General features: G+C 42.8%; 1 protein-coding gene across 1 annotated transcript; it reads right to left on the bottom strand.

Annotated features, from left to right (window-relative positions):
• Window positions 1–1078: 1078 nt before the first annotated feature.
• Window positions 1079–16573, bottom strand: ZNF223 (zinc finger protein 223). Its single transcript, XM_008970806.5, has 5 exons — window positions 16357–16573; window positions 13360–13442; window positions 7955–8081; window positions 7695–7787; window positions 1079–2468 (listed from the first exon to the last, which is right to left on the bottom strand). Exons 2-5 carry the CDS (start codon window positions 13372–13374, stop codon window positions 1255–1257), a joined length of 1449 nt encoding a protein of 482 aa, XP_008969054.3. The 5' UTR covers window positions 13375–13442; window positions 16357–16573; the 3' UTR covers window positions 1079–1254.
• Window positions 16574–21011: the final 4438 nt, after the last annotated feature.

Raw genomic sequence — 21011 nt, 5'->3', positions numbered from 1 at the left:
TTCTATGTTTTCTTCTAATACTTTTATAGTTTAGCTGTTACATTAGGTCATTGATGAATTTTGAGTTAACTTTTAAGTGTAGGGTGAGATACAATCTAACTTCATTATGTTGTGTGTCTGTGTATAGGTGTCCCAGCAGTATTGGTTGAAGAGACTATTCTGTCTCCATAAAGTAATCTTGGATCCTTCTTGAAAATCAAGTGGCCTTAGATATATGGGTTTCTTTACGGACTCTCACTTCTATTCCATTTGTCTATATATCTGCCTCCTGGGTTGAAGCGATCCTCCCACTTCAGCCTCTCCAGTAGTCTCCAGCTGGGACTACAGACATACACCAACACAACTGGCTAATTATTGTATTTCTTGTAGAGATGGAGTTTCTGATGTTCACTGAGAAATCTAAAAATAATGCATACAATTATAAAATAGAAACATACCAGCAAATATTCACTGCTGAAGAAAATAAGAATATAATTGTAACACACTATGTATGTACACTCAAAAAAAAAAATTCCAGAAACACAGAGAGATGCTTGTCTAGAAACAAAGAAAGGTATTTATTTAATTTTTTTTTTTTTGGAGACAGGGTCTCACTCTGTTGCCCTGGCTGGAGTGCAGTAGCACTATCATAGGTCACTGCAGCCTCAATCTTCCAGACTCAAGCAATGTAAGGATGCAGCAAAAATACAAAGACACATGTGGCTGACATTCTAGTGGTCATCAATTTTGACATGTTCATCATTAGTGTTTTGAAAGTGTGTGAACAAACTCTTATACTAAGACCTGTCTCCTGAATAATAACTAATTGTCAAACTTCTGTTAGAAACCCTGCAGCATTCTCTGCTCTGACAGTCCCACGACCACTGGGGTATGCTGAGCTATGGCTGAAACACTAACTTCAAACTGTCCTCAATCACATGGGGAAGCTAAAAAAGCTGATTTCTTAGAAGTAGTGAGAACAGTGGCTCTAGAGGCAGGGAAGGGTAAGGGATAGGTGGGATGGCCAAAGGTTGGCTAATGGATGCAAAAGTACAGGTAGATAAGAGGAAGAAGTTCTGCTGTTCTGCAGCACTAAAGGTGACTATCATCGACAACAATTTATTTTCAAACTGCTGGAACAATGAATTTTTAATTTTCTCAACACAAAAAAGAGATAATTGAGGTGATAAATGTGCTAATTACACTGATTTGATCATTATACATCATATACATATATTTAAATATCACACTGTACCCCATAAATATGTACAACACTTACGTGTCATTTAAAAATAATGATAAAATTATATCAAGATTCAAGCGCCTCTTGTAGCGCTTCCCACAGTCTTCACATTTGGATGGATTTTCTCCACTGTGGTTTTTTTGTTGGTCTTTACGGTATGACCGGTATACAAGCTTCTTTCCACAATCCTCACATTTGAATGGTTTTTTTCGGCAATGGAGTCTCTTATGATTCAAAATACTTGAGGCCTGTCTAAAGCTCTTCCCACAGTCATCACAGTTATAAGGTCTCTCTCCTGTGTGGGCTCTATGGTGCAAGTCAAGACCTGACTTAGTAATGTAGCTCTTCCCACACTTGTCACATTTGTATGGCTTTTCTCCAGTGTGGACTCGCTGATGGATCAAAAGATAGGAGGACCGTCTGAAGCTCTTCCCACATTCTTTACAATTATATGGTTTCTCTCCTGTGTGGATCGTCTGATGCTTACACAAATCCAGCCTACCAACGAAGCCTTTTCCATATTCCCCAGTGCTGTTTGGTTTCTTTCCTGTGTGGACCACACAATGCCTATTAAGACTTGACCTAAGACGGAAGCTCACACTACATATCTCACATTTGAATGGCTTCTCCCCTGTGTGAATTCTCTGATGTTTCTGAAGCTGGAAATCATGAATGAAGGCCCTCCCACATGCCTCACAATTATAATATTTCTCTCCCATGTGTAATTTGCAATGAACTGTAAGTGCTGATCTACATCTGAAGCCTCTCCCACATTGTTCACATTTGAAAGGTTTCTCTCCAGTATGCACTCTCTGATGAGTTTGCAGATGTAAACTCTGACTGAATTCCTTACCACACACGTCACACTTAAAGAGTTTCTCTCCCAGGTGGACTCTCTGATGAATATGAAGTGCTGAGATGTAACAGAAGCTTTTTCCACACTCATCACAGGAATGAGACTTCTCTGCTGAGTGTATTTGCTGAGGAAGATCAAAGATGGACATATCACTGAAGGATTGTTTACACTTCCCACAATTGGAAGGTTTCTGTCCTGTGTGCATTATAGATAGTCCTTCCTCAACCTGGGAGTGGGCATCACCCTGTTCAAAGAACTGAGAGCTCTTTATGGTAGAGTCTTGAGGCCTGGTTAAATCACTTGCAATTTCTTCCCAGATCTGCTGGCAGGACCACCCTTCATGTGGTCCTGCTTCTGGAAAAGTCTTCATCTCAGGTTGGATCTTGCCTCCTATCAGAATACAAAATTAAGAGATCAGGACAAGCTATGCCCTGTTCAGTGTTTTTAAGAGTTCACACTTAGGACATGGTATGAAACTTCAACGAATGTTCAGTTTGTGTTTTCCAAGTGCACCCTGGTTTCTGGTTTGCATGACAGTAATCTAAAACCGTACCATGTCACTGGGGACGGTGGCTCACACCCATAATCCCAGCACTTTGGGAGACCAAGGCACTTTGGGAAGCTGAGGCAGGCAGATCACTTGAGGTCAGGAATTCGGGACCAGCCTGACCAACATAGTGAAACCCCGTCTCTATTAAAAATACAAAAATCAGCTAGGTGTGGTGGCACACACCTATAATCCCAGATACTTGGGAGGCTGAGGCAGGAGAATTGCTTGAACCCAGGAGGCGTAGGTTGCAGCAAGCCGAGATCGTGCCACTGCACTCCAGCCTGGGCGACACAGTGAGACTCTGCCTCAAAAAAAAAAAAAAAAAAAAAAAAAGAAAGAAAGAAAAAAACATACCACATTTCAAATAAAAAATCATTGATAGAAATAAAAAGTTTAATAAAAAATTAATATGACACATACATTTAACCTGTTACTGTTTTTAAAATTTCCAACTCAGTCTGAAATTTTACATGATAAATTACTAAACTATTATGTACATAATGAAATATGAATCAAAAGGAACTCTAAGGGAAAGCAGTAACATAATAAATACTTCGTATATTTGCCTGTATATTATATATCCTTATAAAGAAGTTAACCTTCCTTTCAGTTTAAGATGGCTTAAAAAACATTTTTAAAAATAAGAAAAGGAGTTAACCTAACTAAAAAGAGGTCGGGACTTTGTCCTCAGTATCTGAGAGGTAATCTGTAGAATCTTGAAGGGGCATGCCTGAGGAGAGTCTCTCTGTTTGCTTGGGGGCAAATCTTGGGTAACTCCTGATAGTGAAATAATATAATTTAGTTGTGACTACCCACAGCTTTGGGGGATGGGAAATGGCAGGTGGCGTTCCCCATGTCAGAAAAAATAACGATGTGATTTAATGTAGGTCTTTAGGTCACAGGGAACCAGTGGACCAAAAGACTAAATAACCACACAGGAATCAACCAACCAATTATGGCTATGTAATGGAGCCCCAATAATTACTTGGATCCCAGCACTCAGTTGAGTTTCCCTGATTGGTGGTTCCTTGTGTCTAAGTCACATGCTAATTTTGGGTATGTAACATGCCCGACTCTACTGTGAGAATACAAGAGGAGATCCACATTTGGTACTTCACTGGACTCTGTCTTATTTGGTTTTTCCCCCTTGGTTAACTATAATATGCATCTTTTGCTTGTAAAAATCAGTAATTGTGAGAATAAATGCATCCAGTGAGTTCTGAGGGTCTTTCTAGGAAATTATTGAATGTGAAGGTAGTTTTGAAAAACTCCTGAATTTGCACTTGGAGTGAAGTGAGAGCAGTTCTCTGTAAAATGTCCCATTAAACTTTTTAGTTTAACCCTTCATGATACTAAACATCAAACACCTTAGAATGTTTATATCTACAAATCGAAAGTATTCCTATACAAGAATTTTGCGTGACACATATAAAATACTTAATCTTATTTTTCTGTTTTGATATGGATGGTAAGTTGGTTATCTGAAAGAGTACAGAGACAGACAACTGCAGTTCTGAGGGGAATCTGAAAGGCTGTCCTTCCAGAGGTCCACAAAGGAGGATGCTCTTCATCAGCCAATCAATGATGTGAAGAATCACTTGGAATGAAAAGAAAGCCTATGATGTAGATAAACAGGCCTTTATAACCATTTTTATATTCAAGACTACACATCAGTGAGCTGAAATAAAGTTAAAACCTTCAATAGACATTTATAGAAAGGAGCCAGAATGAAAATTATCACAGTGTGGAGACAAGCAGGAAAGGTGTCGTTACATGAAATGTCAGCTAAAGTCACTCACATACACCTACATGCATGAAAACTGTCCAGGTTATACTGAAAGAGGTGTTTCTTATTATGGTTCATGCTCACAAAATGTTCAAAACTTTGTCAGGATATTACCAAGTCCTGAATTAGGTAAATTTTTCTGATAGAGAGTTAAGTTCCAACGGTTGAATCTTGGAAAATATTAATAGGTAAGTGGGTACCCATCAGTATACCTGGCCAAACTCCACCCTTAAGCCTAGAACCTCAGCCCTAAGTGAAAACAGATGACCCCATTTTTCTGCCCAAATGTTGCTTTTTTTGGCCTGCCTGCCACTATCCTGTGACCATAAAAGATTTCAGCTGGCAGAGCAACACAAGCAGCTGAGTGGCAAGGATACAAGTTGCTGAGCGGTGAGCAGAGAAGCAACTGAGTGTCGGAAAGTATGGATAGATGTGGCTAACTTCAGAAGGTGCGGCTTTGGAGAGGGGCCCAGCCACAAATGGCCTGGCTTCAGGAACATGTTGATCCCCTTCCCATCCCCTTTCCAGCCTCCTTTTCTGCTGAGAACCACTCACTACTCAATAAAGTCTTCTGCGTTCATCACCTTTCACACAGTTCATGTGACCTGGTTCTTCCTGGATGCTGGACAAGAACCCAGGTGCCAAGAGGGCAGGGGCTGCTACCCTGACGCTCCACTGAGCTGAATGGCACTTGGCCATCCCCAGATGGCAGAGCTGAAACAGCATGGGTTGTAACATGCTTGGACACTGCTGTGGGGCGTGCACAACAGAGCCTGCTCTCGCCAGAGAGGAGCGACCAGCCAATTCCAGCATTCATTTGCTCCGGTTCCTGCACTCGCTCGCTTGCACACTCCCTCCTGCAAGGAATCGACAGCGGTGGGCTGAGTGAAACAAACCCTGAAGTTCCTGCCCGCAAAGATGGTCAAGGGAACAATCCTGTCTAATAGGTACATGGATATATTTAATACACTGTGACTTATAAATAAGAGGTCTTTAAGGAGATGGGAAGGGGTCTCAGGATGTTTCTATTTTGAGTAAGTAATTCCCCAATTCCTTCCAGGTCATAAAGCTTACTCGTTCAAAATATAGCACTAAATCTATAAAAATAAACAAAAAGCCTGTCCTTTAACTTTTTGACAATTAAATTTGCATAATGTAAAGACGAGGGAAATACACACATTTTTGAAGAAAGATGACCAGAAACAGAGTCAACATTCAGCTACATAACTTGTGTCCTCTCATCCTCATTCTTCCCCCTCTAAGGGAAGGAAGGAGGAACTGGAGGCAGTGAAGTGTGGGCCGACTTTGGAAAAGGCAAATGGGCTGCAGATGGGTAAATCTCTCAAAGGAAAGCTACCTGCAAATCCTCATTCAAAAAGACTTTCTTCTCAGATATAAATATGCTCCCTATGGAAAGCTCCAGGGTAGGTCCCAGGGAAGGCATATTACTCAGTGTGGTCATGAAAAAAAAAATGCTATGCTTAGAAGTTTCCACAGGACATGGGTCAACTGCACACACATAAAACCAATCATGTCAAGGAAACCTAAGAAAGTTGAAAATGGATAAGCAGCCATCCACAGAGAAAAAAAAAAATCTGTTCTGCAATATATAATCAGCCCTCCATATCCATGGGTTTGGCATCCATGGATTCAACCAACAGGACATAAAAAATATTTAGGGAAAAAAATTCCAGTTCCAAAGAGCAAAACTGGAATTTCTCACACACTGAGTCCTATGTTGAATCCTTGTGAATGAAGTGACAGGTAGGCATTGCATTTGGTATTATAACTGGTCTAGACATGATTTAAAGTATATGGGAGGATGTACATAGGTTATAGCAAAGACTTCACATATATCAGGAACTTGAACATCTCTGGCTTTCGGTATCCATGTGGGGTCCTGAAATCAAACCCCTATGGCTTCCAAGGGACTAATATATTTCATACACTCTGGTTCATGTATTACTTATTAGCTAGCTCCATGATTCCTACAGACAGTGAAGTCCCCCCATCCATTAATTCATTCATCAGGATACCAAATATTTACAGATCCCTCCATGTACTAGGACTATTCTAGGCGCTGAAGATGCAGTCATAAACAAACAGATAAACACCTTGTAGAGATTATATTTGAAAGGGAACAGGTGATCTATCAGTAAACAAAAGCATATGACACGTAATACTTGCAGGCCAAGTAAAGATAGGATGGTATTTTCAATAGGGTGCTTGAAGATGACCTCTTCCATGATATTAAAACTCAGCAGACACCTGCATAAACTAACGGAGGGGGTCAGTAAGTTTTGTGGGAACAGAGGACTCCAGTCAGAGAGAAAAGCAAGTGAGGGCCCTGAGGCAGAAGCTTCTGTAGTAGGGAACATAATTGTTCCTGAAAGATGTCCACATCCAGCCTTCAGGACCTATGATTCTGACACATTACACAGCAAGGCAGATTAAGGCTGCAGATGTCATTGAAGTCACTAATCAGCTAAGCAGAAAGTAGGAAAGTCAACTTGGATCATGCAGGAGTGATGAATACAACCACAAGGGACCTGAAAGGTGAAAGACATAGGCGTAAGAAGAGTGGCAGAGGGAGCATGACTCCGGAAGAATGGTCAAGGATGCAATGTAGCTGCCTTCAAAGATGGAGGAATGGAAACTAGAGCCACGGAGTGTGGACAGTGTCTAGGGACTGGTAAAACAAAGTGAAGGCCTCTCCCCATGAACATCCAGAAAGGAACAAAGCCCTAAGACAGCTTGATTTTTTCCCAGTGAGATGTGTCAGACTTCAGGCCTAAAGAACAGAGAAATAATAAATGCTTCTTATTTAATCATCTAAGTTCGTGGTCATTGGGTACCAGCAACAGGTGATACAGTGTCCTTGGCAGGATGGAGAAATAAGAGGGATGACAAGGTGGCCAGAAAAGATGGAGAATAAGGGAGAGTATGGGAGATGTAGTCAAGAAGCAGTGAAGAATGAAGAGTAGACCACAGGGGTTTCTAGAAGCAACTTAAAGAGGCTTTCATAAAATTAAGAAGACAGAAAGGCTCTTAAGCTGAGGAATGACAATCTGACATCCATGTCCTAAGGATCACTTTAGCTGCCATGAGGAGAACAGATGTCAGAGTGGGAAGGCACGGAGCAGGGCCACCAGCTGGAAGGAGGTTATAGTAATCCAGCAAAGATGTTTGGCCATTTAGAAGAAGGTAATGGAGTTGGACGTGCACAGAAGTAAAACAGATGGAAGTCACAAACAAGGACACACAGTTGCGTGCTTCTTACCTGAATTCCCTTCTCTTTGGGTTGCTATATCCATCATCCAAAACTTTTCCTCCCTTAGAAAGTGGAAAGTATCTCGGTGGAATGGTTGATGCCCTGTAAACAGGAAAAGTCACATGCTTAATCCCAACATATTCTAGATAATATCACGGTAACACTTATTGGAAATTTAGGTTCCCACTGCACACTCAAACTTGAACACCCTAGGATACAAAACCACTCCTGGGGCCTGACATTCCCTTATAGAAGATGCCTGTCCTTACCCACTGACAGCAGGTTCCTGAAGTTCTCCAGCATCACATCTCGATACAGCTTCCTCTGGGCAAGGTCCAGCAGCCCCAGCTCCTCCTCAGTGAAGACCACTGCCACATCCTTGAAGGTCACTGCCTCCTACAGCATCAAACATATGCAACCTCAATCTCACTACCAATGGTTACTGGGAGAGAAGGAACATTGAGGAGGCCAAGAGGAAAAATGGAAAGTTTTTCAGGATCTTCAGAGATGTAGGTCAACTTATAGAATTCCCATTCATTCTAGTCTGTGTCCTGACAATGACACACCTTGATTGTCCCAAGTGTCATCAGAAGTCCAACGACGAAGAAGTCTTGTGGTCTTATTTAGTGAACTCATTGAGTTTACTTGTATGTAGCCCCCTAGGAGTCTAAATGCTGCATACTGGGCTACACGCATATAGGTTTCAATGAACCTTGCTAATAGTCCCAGCGACAGTGAGCAATTCAGTCAGTATCTGCCCGACCTGGCAGCCGGTTGATGAGGCTGTGGCTGTGAAACCCCAATCTCAGTATTCCCAATAATTATTTTTCCTTTTCCCCTTTATAATGCACATCCTGTTGGTAATTTGCGGTTCAGATCACCGCGGTAACTGACAAAGGTCCTCCTGACTCTAATCTGGAGGTGATGCTTTCCTGAACATCCCCTGACTTCTACGGGATCCCACAGTGGTGAAGAATGAGACCACGGAATACCATAGGGGTCACCAGGGTCCTTCTGATGGTACTGGGGACACCTGATCCCATTTGGGTGGCTGGCACTAGCAGGCATTTTTTGTATAGGACGTGACGTCCCTTCCTGACTGAACAACTGAGGCAGGAAGGTCTGAGCCAAACAACCAGGGGAATGGATGTCTACAATGGTAGTAGCCTCAGGACAGGGACAGACAGACTGGGTCGCTGCACCACCTCAGCCCACCCACTATCCAACAGCTATTAATCTGCTGTTCCCCCAAGGATATGGCAGCAGAGGCCTGGAAGCACAGCACATTCCTTATCTCAAGCTGCAGTCACCTCATGTCACCTGGCTAAGTGTTCCATCTGCTACCCTGCATTTATTCTATCACCAACCACAGTGACCCTCTCATCCTGACTATGGTAAACCACACCAGCATCCTTCATGCCACAGTGCACACCAACAGCTCCATAACCCTGGCTTGTCAAGTCAGAACCTGGCACCTGCCACATGAGAAAGAGCTGGAGGGCCCTGTGGTAACTGGTGTAAGGCAGCAGAATCACACAACCTCAACAAAGCTACAGTGGACTGTGCTTTCTCGCACCATGTTCCTTTGATTACCTGGATGAGAAATGTTCCACATAATGAAAACCAGGACTGGATGAGTGGTATTCCTCTCTGTAAGGGCCGCATGAATGTCATACTGGGGGAACTGACCTTATGCAACTGTGCCAAAAATGAGATGTGGCTGGCAAAAGATAATGTCCCCATTCCCACAAATGGGTCACAGAACAGCCAAACAAGGGAATGGGTGCTGTGTGCACCTGAGCCTTATGGCTTTCTCTGTGGGTGGTTTGGGGGGTGACCCAGATACAGGGTGGGCAATGTCATGCCTGGAAAGCTGGCAGACTGTTAGATCCTAAACATTGGGCATGCTGGGGGTGCCCCTAGATGTCACCCTGGAAGCGAGATGCACCACTGGGCAAGAAGGCTAAAGCTGTGCCCCGGGCTGACTGGGGACCTGCCTGGAGGTGCAGCTAGCTCCAGATTTATGTCCTACACCTACAAGTGAATTCCCATGAAAAATGATGAGACACCTGCCACAGGCAATGGCCGATAGATACTGTTTATTCCACGGCCACTGCCTTGGGAGCCCAGCAACATCCCTTCACTCCCTCAGGAAGGTTCAAAAAACACAAGTGCTCTGTGCTTTTAGCCCTACTGGGAGGAGTGGGTCTGCAACTGCCAACACCTCTGGCCTTCTCTGGATACATAGCTATTGTAAAAACTCAATGAGAGGCAACCCAGAAGCAGGTCCACTGGCTTCAGACACTGGGGCCACCTGAATGATTCTTCTTTGGTATCTTCAGCAGCTTCTTATTTTGATAACTGGGACCTGGGCAGGATTACTACTTCAGGAAGGTCTGGCTGTGCTGCTTGTGGTCATGCTCCTCTGGGGTCCACGGAATGTATTCCAGCTATAATTCCATGAAGTTGGCAGAGATTGTGTCAGTCAAGGTGTTACACTGATCTAACAAGATCAGGGGAGGCCAGGGGAGGTCGATGGACATATGAAATGGACCAGTTTGCTAAGAGGGATATCTGGGTCAGGGGATGGACTGCAGGACAGTTGGGGTGCAGACCCCACCCAGCTCTCTCCCCTTTATTGCTTGTAGTTCTCAAGAATAACTGTAGATTATTCTAAGAATGCAATATTATGGGGAGGAACTGCCTTTGACAGTCTGGGCTTTGTTCCTCTCTCACCTGGAAGGAAGATGACCTTCAAGTTTTTCTCCATGAGTCATGGCACCCTGAAGTATATAAATGGGGGCAGGTTACCTTCTGGGGTGCCTCAGCTCTTGTGCAAGTGGGGCACATACAGTCAAGATTCCATCTGCTCCAGGTAGCTTTCTTGAGCCCTGGATGGCCAGCTCACACTGGACCCTAGGCTTCTGGGCTCGCCTGCTGCCAATCTGTAGTAATAAATCTGCTTCATGCAATCTGTTGCGTGTGAATGTGTTCTGTCCCACAGGACTCACACGAGTTGGTAATCAGTGCACAGTGAACCTGCTCCATGGTACCCTGAGACAGTTATGCAGTGTGTCTTCTGTACTCACAAGGCACAAACCACATATGCTTATTGCAGCATTTAGTGTCCTGATCAGAAGCCAGAATGCCTCAGTGCACATTCTGAGAGTCTGCCCATTTCTAACCATGTGACCTCAGACATGTTTTCCTACAAGGCTTGTTCCCTCTCTGAATAATACTTCTTACATGACAAGAGTTTTTTCAAGAATTAAGAAAAGAAATATACGGTATTTTGAAAAGTCTACGGCACAGACTGTTTAATGAACATTAGCTGGTATTACTTATTACTGTTATTACCATTATCTATTTCAGGGTTCCATAGTATTCCAGGGAACTGATGATCTATTTTTAGCTACACTAAATAATAAATATTTAATTTTACATATTTTCCATTATCAGTCCGGCAAAGATGATATGGTAAGTAGTAAGATGTAAGAACATCTGACTCTGTCTCATTTAAAATAATTTCATATGAAAATTAAAATGTGAAAAATAAGCACATTTAATATTATCATTATATAATTGCATACTTTCTTCTCGCTTTTTTCCCTACCTCTCTAATCATTCAACAGAATACAAGTACCCTAATTCTCCTTATGATAGCCAAGAGCAGTTTATAAATATTCCCATGGTTTTGTAATCTGATTAGGAAGAACAATTCATTCTATCATTCTCACTTATTATTATAAATGAGTATCACCACTTTTCAAGATTATTGGCCATCTCTATTTCTTCTTTTACAATTGCCTTTTAGTATTCTTTGTTCCAATCTGTTTGAACTTTTTTCTTTATCCTTTTAGAAGATTCTTATTCTGGATTTATTCTTCCTTAACTATCCAAGGGGTAAATATTTTTGCCCCAGGTTGTCATTTTTTCTGGTAACAATGTGTGAGGCGGGCCGGGCACGGTGGTTCACGCTTGTAATCCCAGCACTTTGGGAGGCCGAGGCAGGCAGATCATGAGGTCAGATCGAGACCATCCTGGCTAACACGGTGAAACCCCGTCTCTACTAAAAACACACAAAAAAATTAGCCGGGTGTGTGGTGGCGGGCGCCTGTAGTCCCAGCTACTCGGGAGGCTGAGGCAGGAGAACGGCGTAAACCCGACAGGCAGAGCTGGCAGTGAGCTGAGATCGCAACACTGTACTCCAGCCTAGGCAACAGAGAGAGACTCTGTCTCAAAAAATAAAAATAAAAATAAAAAATGGTGAGGCATTTTATGCCATAAGGAGGAATTTAGGGATTTTTTTTTTTTTTTTTTTTGAGACAGAGTCTCACTCTGTCACTCAGGCTGGAGTGCAGTGGCGCGATCTCGGCTCACTGCAAGCTCCGCCTCCTGGGTTCACGCCATTCTCCTGCCTCAGCCTGCCGAGTAGCTGGGACTACAGGTGCCCGCACCACGCCCGGCTAATTTTTTTTTTTTTTTTTTTTTTTTTTTTTTTTTTGTATTTTTAGTACAGACGGGGTTTCACCATATTAGCCAGGATGGTCTCTATCTCCTGACCTAGTGATCCACCTGCCTCAGCCTCCGAAAAAGTGCTGGGATTACAGGTGTGAGCCACCGCGCCCAGCCAAAGAAAAAATGTGTGAGGTATCTTGTGCCATAAGGAGGAATTTGGAGATAAGAACAGCTGTGGTAATCACTGTCCTTGGGTACTTGGAACAATGAGTACACCTGAGTAGGTGCCAGGTCTGGAAAAGAAGAGGTCACACCAACGCAGGACAGGGAGAAGCAGCGCCACCTATGGATGTCATCACTCAAGGGAGCACTCCAGACACCCACACAACAGGGCACCAGACCCTCAGTGGAGAATTTTTCTTTCTTCTCGTCTCTCTCTTTCACTTGAGCAGAATGGCTAACATTCCTGTTCCTTAATTGCCTCTGATTTTGAGCAGGTTTCTCATATTTCATGAGTTTAGGAGAAGAGATCAGGAACCTCCTCATTCTGCTGCTCTGAGAAGTAAATGAGTGACAGTACACAAGTGACTGGCCAATCTTCAGTATTACTAGACTTTTTTTGTTTTGTTTTCTTTTTTGAGACAGAGTTTCACTCTTGTTGCCCAGGCTGGAGTGCAATGGCCCAATCTCAGCTCACTGCAACCTCCGCCTCCCGGTTTGAAGTGATTCTCGTGCTTCAGCCTACCGAGTAGCTGGGATTACAGGCATGTACCACCATGCCCAGTTAATTTTGTATTTTTAGTAGAGATGGGGTTTCTCCATGTTGGTCAGACTGGTCTCGAACTCCTGACCTCAGGTGATCCGCCTGCCTCAGCCTCCCAAAGTGCTGGGATTACCAGTGTGAGCCACTGCACCCAGCCCAGTATTACTAGCCATTTTAAATGAAGGCTTTCTGGCTGGGTGCGGTGGCTTACGCCTATAATCCCAGCACTTTGGGAGGCCGAGGCGGGCAGATCACTTGAGGTCAGAAGTTCGATACAAGCCTGGCCAACATGATGAAACCCCATCTCCACTAATACTACAAAAATTAGCCAGGTGACAAGAGATCCTCAAAGTCCTGCTGTTCTCCTTGAGTCTTCCCAGGGCAGAGAAAAACATACAACAATCTGAGTAGTGAGATGGAATTTTAACAGTAAGAGAGGCAAGTCCTACTTACCTTGGACATGGTCATTTTTCCTCCTACTTTAGGGAATTTGCAGAGTCCTGAATGACACAGTTCCAGGGAAAGCAGAATTGTGCCTGGAAAGTGCCATGAAGACAGAAAAAGAGACATGAAAGGGTGGCCAGGGATGTCACCCACCAACAAGGACTCATATTGTCAATTAGCACATGAACGCTCACAGCAGCATTATTCATACTAACCCCAAATTGCACACAACCAAAAAGCTCTCCTATAGGTAAAGGGACAGAAAAATTGTGGCATATTCATACAATGGAATCTCATTTGGAAATGTAAAGGAATGAAATACTGACCCATGCAACAACACCCGTGAACCTTGAAAACATTACAGTAAATGAAAGAAGCAAGTCACAAAAACCCACAGACCCTACGATTCCATTTATATGAAATGTCTGGAATAGACAAGTAGAATAGAATAGAAAGTAGGTTAGCAGTTGTTCTAAATTTGAGTTGAGAATGAGGTTTAAAGTAAATGGGCATGAGGAGTCCAACCGGGGGATGAAAGTGATCTCGGCTGAATTATGATGATGATTACTCCACTTCAAAGTTCCTAAAGACCACTGAACTGACTTGTATACCCGAAATGGGTGAATTGTATAACTAAAATAAACCTAGAGTTAAAAAAAAAAACTGTTAATGCACATATCATTAGAATCAATAAGACTGGATTCTGAGTCCACATTGATAGAATATTTATAGTTGAACAAATCAATGAACCAATAGAGGAGAAATGGAAGCTCTTTTTTACAAGAAAATGCCCACTAATAATGTATTTTCCCATAAGAAACTTCATAATTTAAAAAAAAGTAACATAAGAGTGGACAAATCTGAAAGACATCTTCTTGGCCAGTGACAAAGCTGAGATCACCAATGAAGGGACAAACGAACATCACTTGGACCTTGTTATGTTACAATGAAAAGGGCATCCTATTGCACCATTGTACCCCAGCCTGGGTGACAAGAGCAAAACTGTCTCAAACAAAAAAAAAAACGAAAAGGGCATCTTAACACTCCTGTGGAATCCCCACCAACAATGTATAATCTAAACCTAAATGTGAAATATATCTGTAGGGGAAAGAAAAAGAGATCAGGCTGTTACTGTGTCTATGTAGAAAAAAGGAAGACATGAGAAACTCCATTTCGATCTGTACTAAGAAAAATTCTTCTGCCTTGAGATGCTGTTAATCTGTAACCCTAGCCCCAACCCTGTGCTCGCAGAAACATGTGCTGTATTGACTCAAGATTTAATGGATTTAGGGCTGTGCAGGATGTGCTTTGGTAAAAATGTGTTTGCAGGCAGTATGCTTGGTAAAAGTCATTGCCTTTCTCCAGTCTCGATTAACCAGGGACACCATACACTGCGGAAGGCCGCAGGGACCTCTGACCAAGAAAGCCTGGGCATTGTCCAAGGTTTCCACCCACTGAGACAGCCTGAGAGATGGCCTCGTGGGAAGGGAAAGACCTGACCGTCCCCCAGCCCGACACCCATAAAAGGTCTGTGCTGAGGAGGATTAGTGAAAGAGGAAGGCCTCTTTGCAGTTGAGGTAAGAGGAAGGCATCTGTCTCCTGCTCGTCCCTGGGAATGGAATGTCTCGGTGTAAAACCCAATCGTACATTCTATTTACTGAGATAGGAGAAAACCGCCTTATGGCTGGAGGTGAGACATACTGGCGGCAATACTGCTCTTTACTGCACTGAGATGTTTGTGTAAAGTCACACATAAATCTGGCCTATGTGCACATTCAGGCACAACTCCTTTCCTTAAACTTATTTATGACAGAGTCCTTTGCTCACATGTTTTCCGGCTGACCCTCTCCCCACCATTACCCTATAGTCCTTCCACATCCCCCTTACCAAGATAGTAGAGATAGTGATCAATAAATACTGAGGGAACTCAGAGACCAGTGCCGGTACAGGTCCTCACTTGCTGAGCGCCGGTCCCCTGGGCCCACTTTTCTTCCTCTATACTTTGTGTCTGTGTCTTATTTCTTTTCTCAGTTTCTCATTTCCACCTTGTGAGAAACACCCACAGGTGTGGAGAGGCAGGCCCCCTTCAATATCAAACTCCAAATGAACAACTATGGAAATGTGACAGCTAAAGACAACGCATAAACTGGACTTTGAATAGGTGAAGGGTGGGGCAGAGGACAGTCATAAGGACTTTAAATGAAAAATTTAACAAATTCATATATGGAACTGCAGATTAGATAACATGATGCTAGGTAATATGCTATCCAACACTATCTAGTAAGTACACTACAAATACTAGTATTCTTTTAACACATCTATCTGACATGTAATCTGTAACAGTATTATTTAACATAATATCCAATATTATCTACCATGTTATGTGAAACCCTATAACCAGCCCTTCCTAAACGCCTCTTACCAAGACACCCCACAATTACCGTGGTATGTGGGCTTCCTTGCTACAGAAAGCTACCAATCAGCTGTCTCTGGTTACAGGTATGTTCCTGGTGGTATTTGGTTGATGGTCATCAACAAAGCAAACAGGAAAAATGTAAACACTTGGAAAATTTGGGTAAAGGGTATATGAGAATTTCTTATACTGTTTTTGCAATTTTTCTATAGCTTTGAAATGATATCAAACGTTTTAAAATATCAGGAAACAAGAGACCACCACTCACCAAGTGACAGGGACAACTTTAAGGCTTTCATTTGTATTATCTCTTTCAATTCGCAAAACAATTCTATTAGGATGACCCTATAAGCACCGTTTTAAAGAACAGCAATGGGAAGTACAGAGACATTAACATTCCACATCACACTGCGGGAAAGAGTGTACACACTGCATACGTAGGGAGGCGGACTGAGCGAGGTCAAAGTCCTGGAAACCCTCAGAGCAGGGCACACAGGGCCACCCCAATCCCACCCCCCGGGACGCGAGCAAAGCCCCCCGACGCCAGAAGGCTCCGCTGACGGGAACAATAAACACTCTCCCCGCCCTCGCACCTCTAAACCTCTGCTCTTCGCCAAGGCTTCTTTTCCCCTGAGACGATCATCGATCATCGGGTGGTTGCGAGCCTCAAGCAAAGGCGGTTCGTTCAAAATGTCCTGCAAGACGCAGAAATGGCTCAAACTACCCCGGTCATTAAAGCAGCAACCTCAGGCTAGGAGACCGGAAGTGTCCTCTCTGCGCCAGAGTGTCTGGACTCCACTCCCCAGAATTCCCCGGACCCGCCCCCCTGAGCCAAAGGGCCCGGGACTCCGCAGAGTGTCTGGACTATCGTTCCCAGAATTCAACGGTTCACCTGCCAGAGCCAAAATGCCCAGTGTTCCACGAGCCAGTGGACTACTCTTCCCAGAATTCTCCGGAAACGCCTACCTGAGCTGAAGTATCAGGAATCCCGCAAGGTGTCTGGACTGCAGAGCCTCAGATGCAAAAGGAAAATGTCCATCATCTCACCCTTTAGGCGCAAGTGTTGCGACTACATGGTGCTCCTCGATTACACTTCCCGCAACACCCACGGGGAACGAATTTCATAGCCCCAGGTTCCTGGTGGGGAATGCAGACTGTTACCCTGACAGTTGTCCTTCCCAGAGTCCTCGAGCGAAAATATTGAATAGAAAGAATTTATGAAGTCTAAATGTCTCCCATGATTGACAGGAGTGTTCTTGGACAGGGAACAAGCGAGGAGATACAATATTCAAGGAGCTAGAGAGAGTGACTGTTGAGCCGTCAGATGGCTGAAAGGAGGCTCAGGGTTTAAAGCAAGGATATCCAACTCCAGGGCCACAGACCTGTACCGGTCCACTGACTGTTAGGAACCGGGCGGCACAGCAGGAAGTGAGCGGCAAGTGAGGGAGCATTATGGCCTGAGCTCCACCTCCTGTGAGATCAGCCCAGCATTACATTCTCATAGGAGCGCGAACCCTATTGTGAACTGTGCGTGCGAAGGATCTAGGTCAGGCGCTCCTTATGAGAATCTAATGGCTGAGGTGGAACAGTTTCGTCCCGAAACCATTCCCCAGTCCGTGGAAAAATTGTCTTCCACAAAACCGGTCCATGGTGCTAAAACGGTTGGGGACCACTAGTTTAAAGAATGAGCCAGGTAGAATGGGTTGGGAGGGGCAATGAGAAGCCAGGAAAGCATCAGCCCCTGTAACTGAAAAGTAGATCAGTGGCTTCCCGTTTGCAAAGTCCAGTTAACAAGAGGGAGATCTGGTATAAAGAAAGTGATTTATCCTAGAGCTAGCGTAGGGGAAGAAGCACAGGTGTTGTCTTTAAGTGCACTGCTTGGCTTTTAGAGCAGAAAGCAGGCACTTTTAAAAGGTAGGGGAGGAAGAGGGAAGGGGTCTGTGAGCTGGCTTGGTGCCTTATCTATTAGGCAGTTGAGTTGGCTTTTTCATGGGCAGAAATAAGTTGTAACCAGAAGGGAGAGAGTAGCAGGCATGCTTTCAACTGTTGTCTCTTCAGGCAACCTCCTGGTGAGTGAGAGTTCAGAGGCCAGCATGCTTTAGTTTGTAAATTGACTGTTAATTCTGGAGGAGAGTTCTGGCTTGGAGCACACAGTTAGATGAACTTTCCCTGTAGGAAGTGTCTGGTGAAGGGGAGGTAAAAGTCTATATTTGCATTTTTAAAGGGCTACGTAGAAAGTGGGGAACTAAGGGAATGTGAAAAGAGAGAGAAATAAATAAGCTGTCTCTTAGAAAAATGGTGGTTCTCAGTTACACCCCTAGTCCAGATGCTGTGGTACCACTGGTTTGACAGGAAAAACAAAATTCCAGCCACCAATGGAGATGCTGTGTCCTCATGGAAAAGCTACATTTAACATTCTCATGGTAGTAATATTTCTACTTTAGATGTAGAAACACTAAATTGCAGAGAAGTTAGTGAATTGCTAAGTATCTTAAAGCAAGTATAACTGTTGAAGAGCTTGGCATTGGTATCAATCTGACACCCAATGTCTGATTCAATGCCATAAAACTGGAGAAGATTCTGTAGGTGACGGAGCATGATTTATTATTAAGAGTTTCTTCCTTTCCATTTCTTGGTTAAAATATCTTCATTATAGGAAACAATTTGAAAACTGGCATATGTTAGTTGAAAGACATTAATAATAGTATAAAGCTAAATCAGGAAACAATTCATCTAAAATCCTCTTTTGAAGATAAACCAGATTTTTTGTCCTCCCAAATAAACATACATTGACCTGTCGACCTATATTTTTCTTTTTAAAAAGAGTCTAATGTCCTGTATCCATTTTCCTAAAGTAAAAAAAATTAAAACATTAAAAAAAGACTGTTCACAATTTTTTTTTTTGATACAGAGTCTTACTGTTTTGCCCAGGCCAGAATGCAGTGCGTGATCTCGGCTCACTGCAACCTCCGCTTCCTGAGTTCAAGTGATTCTCCTGCCTCAGCCTCCCAAGTAGCTGGGACTACAGGCATGTACCACTACGCCTGGCTAATTTTTTGTATTTTTAGTAGAGAAGGGGGTTTCACCGTGTTAGCCAGGATGGTCTCAATCTCCTGACCTTGTGATCTGCCCACCTTGGCCTCCCAAAGTGCTGGGATTACAGGTGAGAGCCACTGCGCCTGGCTGACGTTTCACAATTTGGTTTGGACAAAAATTAAGGTGACTGAGCAACCACATAGTGCCAAACAAATTTTCAATGCCCCCTTGAAAATTGAGTGATGGCTATTCCTATACCAATTACAGCTGTATCCTTACTCTACTCTGCATTCACAAAAGATAAAATTTATTGATACTCTCAGTGGTAGTGTATGCAAGGAGCTGAGCCTGAGATGTTAGGCGGCACCTGGCATCAAAGGCCCCTGCTGTTACCCACGTCCCTGTGCTCTGGGCCTCTGATGGGAGGAGCAGCCTCCAAGATCTGTGAAATGCCTTTGGGGTCATTCTTCCATTGTCTTGGACAATAGGTCCCGGTTTGAGTTGACATGGCCAATCCATACTAATCTCATAAATCAGTTGTTCAGCCACACCCTTGTTTTCTCCAGGACAGGGTTTTGCATGTTTTCCAAAGTAGATAAGCTGCAAATTTTAAAAGTATTTAGTTCTCTTTACCTTTTAATTAGTAATTCCGGCTTTCAGTCACTTCTTACTTTCTACATTTTACTATAGGTAGTCAAGATTATTCAAGATGCAACTTCAACACATTGTTAAGAAATAGCGTCAGTTAAATATTCAATTACATTGCTCACAAGTTCTACCTACCAAAAAACACTAGGACCTGAATATAATTCAGCCAAATTATTTGCCCCTTTATAACAAGAACCCCGCTTTCTTCAGTTTCCAGTAACATGTTCCACATTTCTGACTGAGGTCTCATCGTAATGGCCTTTACTGTCCATATTTCTATCAGCATTCTGATTGTGACCACATAGGTTTACTCTAAGAAGACTGATGTTTTCTCTAGCTCTCATTCTGTCCTTCTGAGCCCTAACCAGAATTGTCTTTAACAGTCAAATCATGACAATGTAGGCTTTTCCTAGCATGCATTTCAGAAGTCTCCCAGCCTCTACCCATTATACAGTCACAAAGATACTTCCACATTTTTAGATATTTGTTACAACAGCAATCCCACTTCTCAATACCAATATTCTTAGTCACAAAAAACCATGGGCTAGCTGGCTTATAAGCAACAGAAACTTATTCCTTACAATCAAGGCACTGGGAGATTTTATGTCTGAAGTGGGGCTGCTTTCTGGTTCATAGGTGGCACCTTGTTGCAGTGTCCTCAAATGGTGGAAGTGACGAACAAGTTTCCTCAGGTCTCTTTTACAAAGGGACTCATCCCATTAATAAGAGTTCTGCCCTCATAATCTAATCACCCTTCAAAGGCCCCACCTCCTAAAACCATCTTATTGGGGGTAAGGAATTAAACATGTGAATTTTAGTGGGCCACAAACATTTAAACCATTGCATCAGGTAGTTTCATAATTACTAAGTCATATTATTGTAAAAATAACTCAGCTAACTAGAGTTCAACATCATTACAGTTCTTTTTGTCTTTATGCTGAGGACATATACTCAAAATACTGTACTGTGTTTAATATGGTACTTAAATGACTTCTTGCTTTCATCTTTAGTCTGATTGTGTTATTGATTTGAAATGCATTTAGGTTAGTCTGTTATTCTTTGATTTTAACTTTCCTGGCTTATCTCCATTCTTGATTTTATATTATTGAGTATGTCAATCAATAACATATTCCCATAAGTCTATACTATACAAAATGTTATTCTCAGAAAAGTGCCACTCACTCCCCTCCTTTCCACCGCACCACTTCCACAATGTTGACTCCTAATACCCATGTGTAACCAATTTCATTATTTTCTGGTTTATCATTACCAGTTTTTACAGAAAACATGTAGATTTCTTATTTTCGCTGTTTACTTAAACAAAAGGTAGCATTCATCTAAACCTTCTATGGTCACTCAACAATATATCCTGGAAAATCACTTCATATAGAGTACATGCTTTTCACAACTCCACAAACTCTATTGTGTGCTTTATTCAATACTGCACCCATTCATGGGCATTTCAGTGGTTTCCAATATTTTATTACTACAAACAATGCCGTGATACATAAACTCATACATATATATTTTCTCCCTGTTGAAGATATATGTTAAGGGTACATTT

Source organism: Pan paniscus, chromosome 20 (assembly GCF_029289425.2).
Source record: "Pan paniscus chromosome 20, NHGRI_mPanPan1-v2.0_pri, whole genome shotgun sequence".
Lineage (NCBI taxonomy): Eukaryota > Metazoa > Chordata > Mammalia > Primates > Hominidae > Pan > Pan paniscus.
Note: the sequence above shows the minus strand (reverse complement) of the source record. Positions and strands in the feature narration are given on the sequence as shown.

Excerpts from the sequence above, each read along its gene's own strand:
- ZNF223 (XM_008970806.5), bottom strand. Across the intron at positions 7,788-7,954 it reads CAGGAACCTGCTGTCAGTGG|GGCATCAACCATTCCACCGA; the intron begins GTAAGGACAGGC and ends TCCTGTTTACAG. Across the intron at positions 2,469-7,694 it reads CCAAAGAGAAGGGAATTCAG|GAGGCAAGATCCAACCTGAG; the intron begins GTAAGAAGCACG and ends GTATTCTGATAG.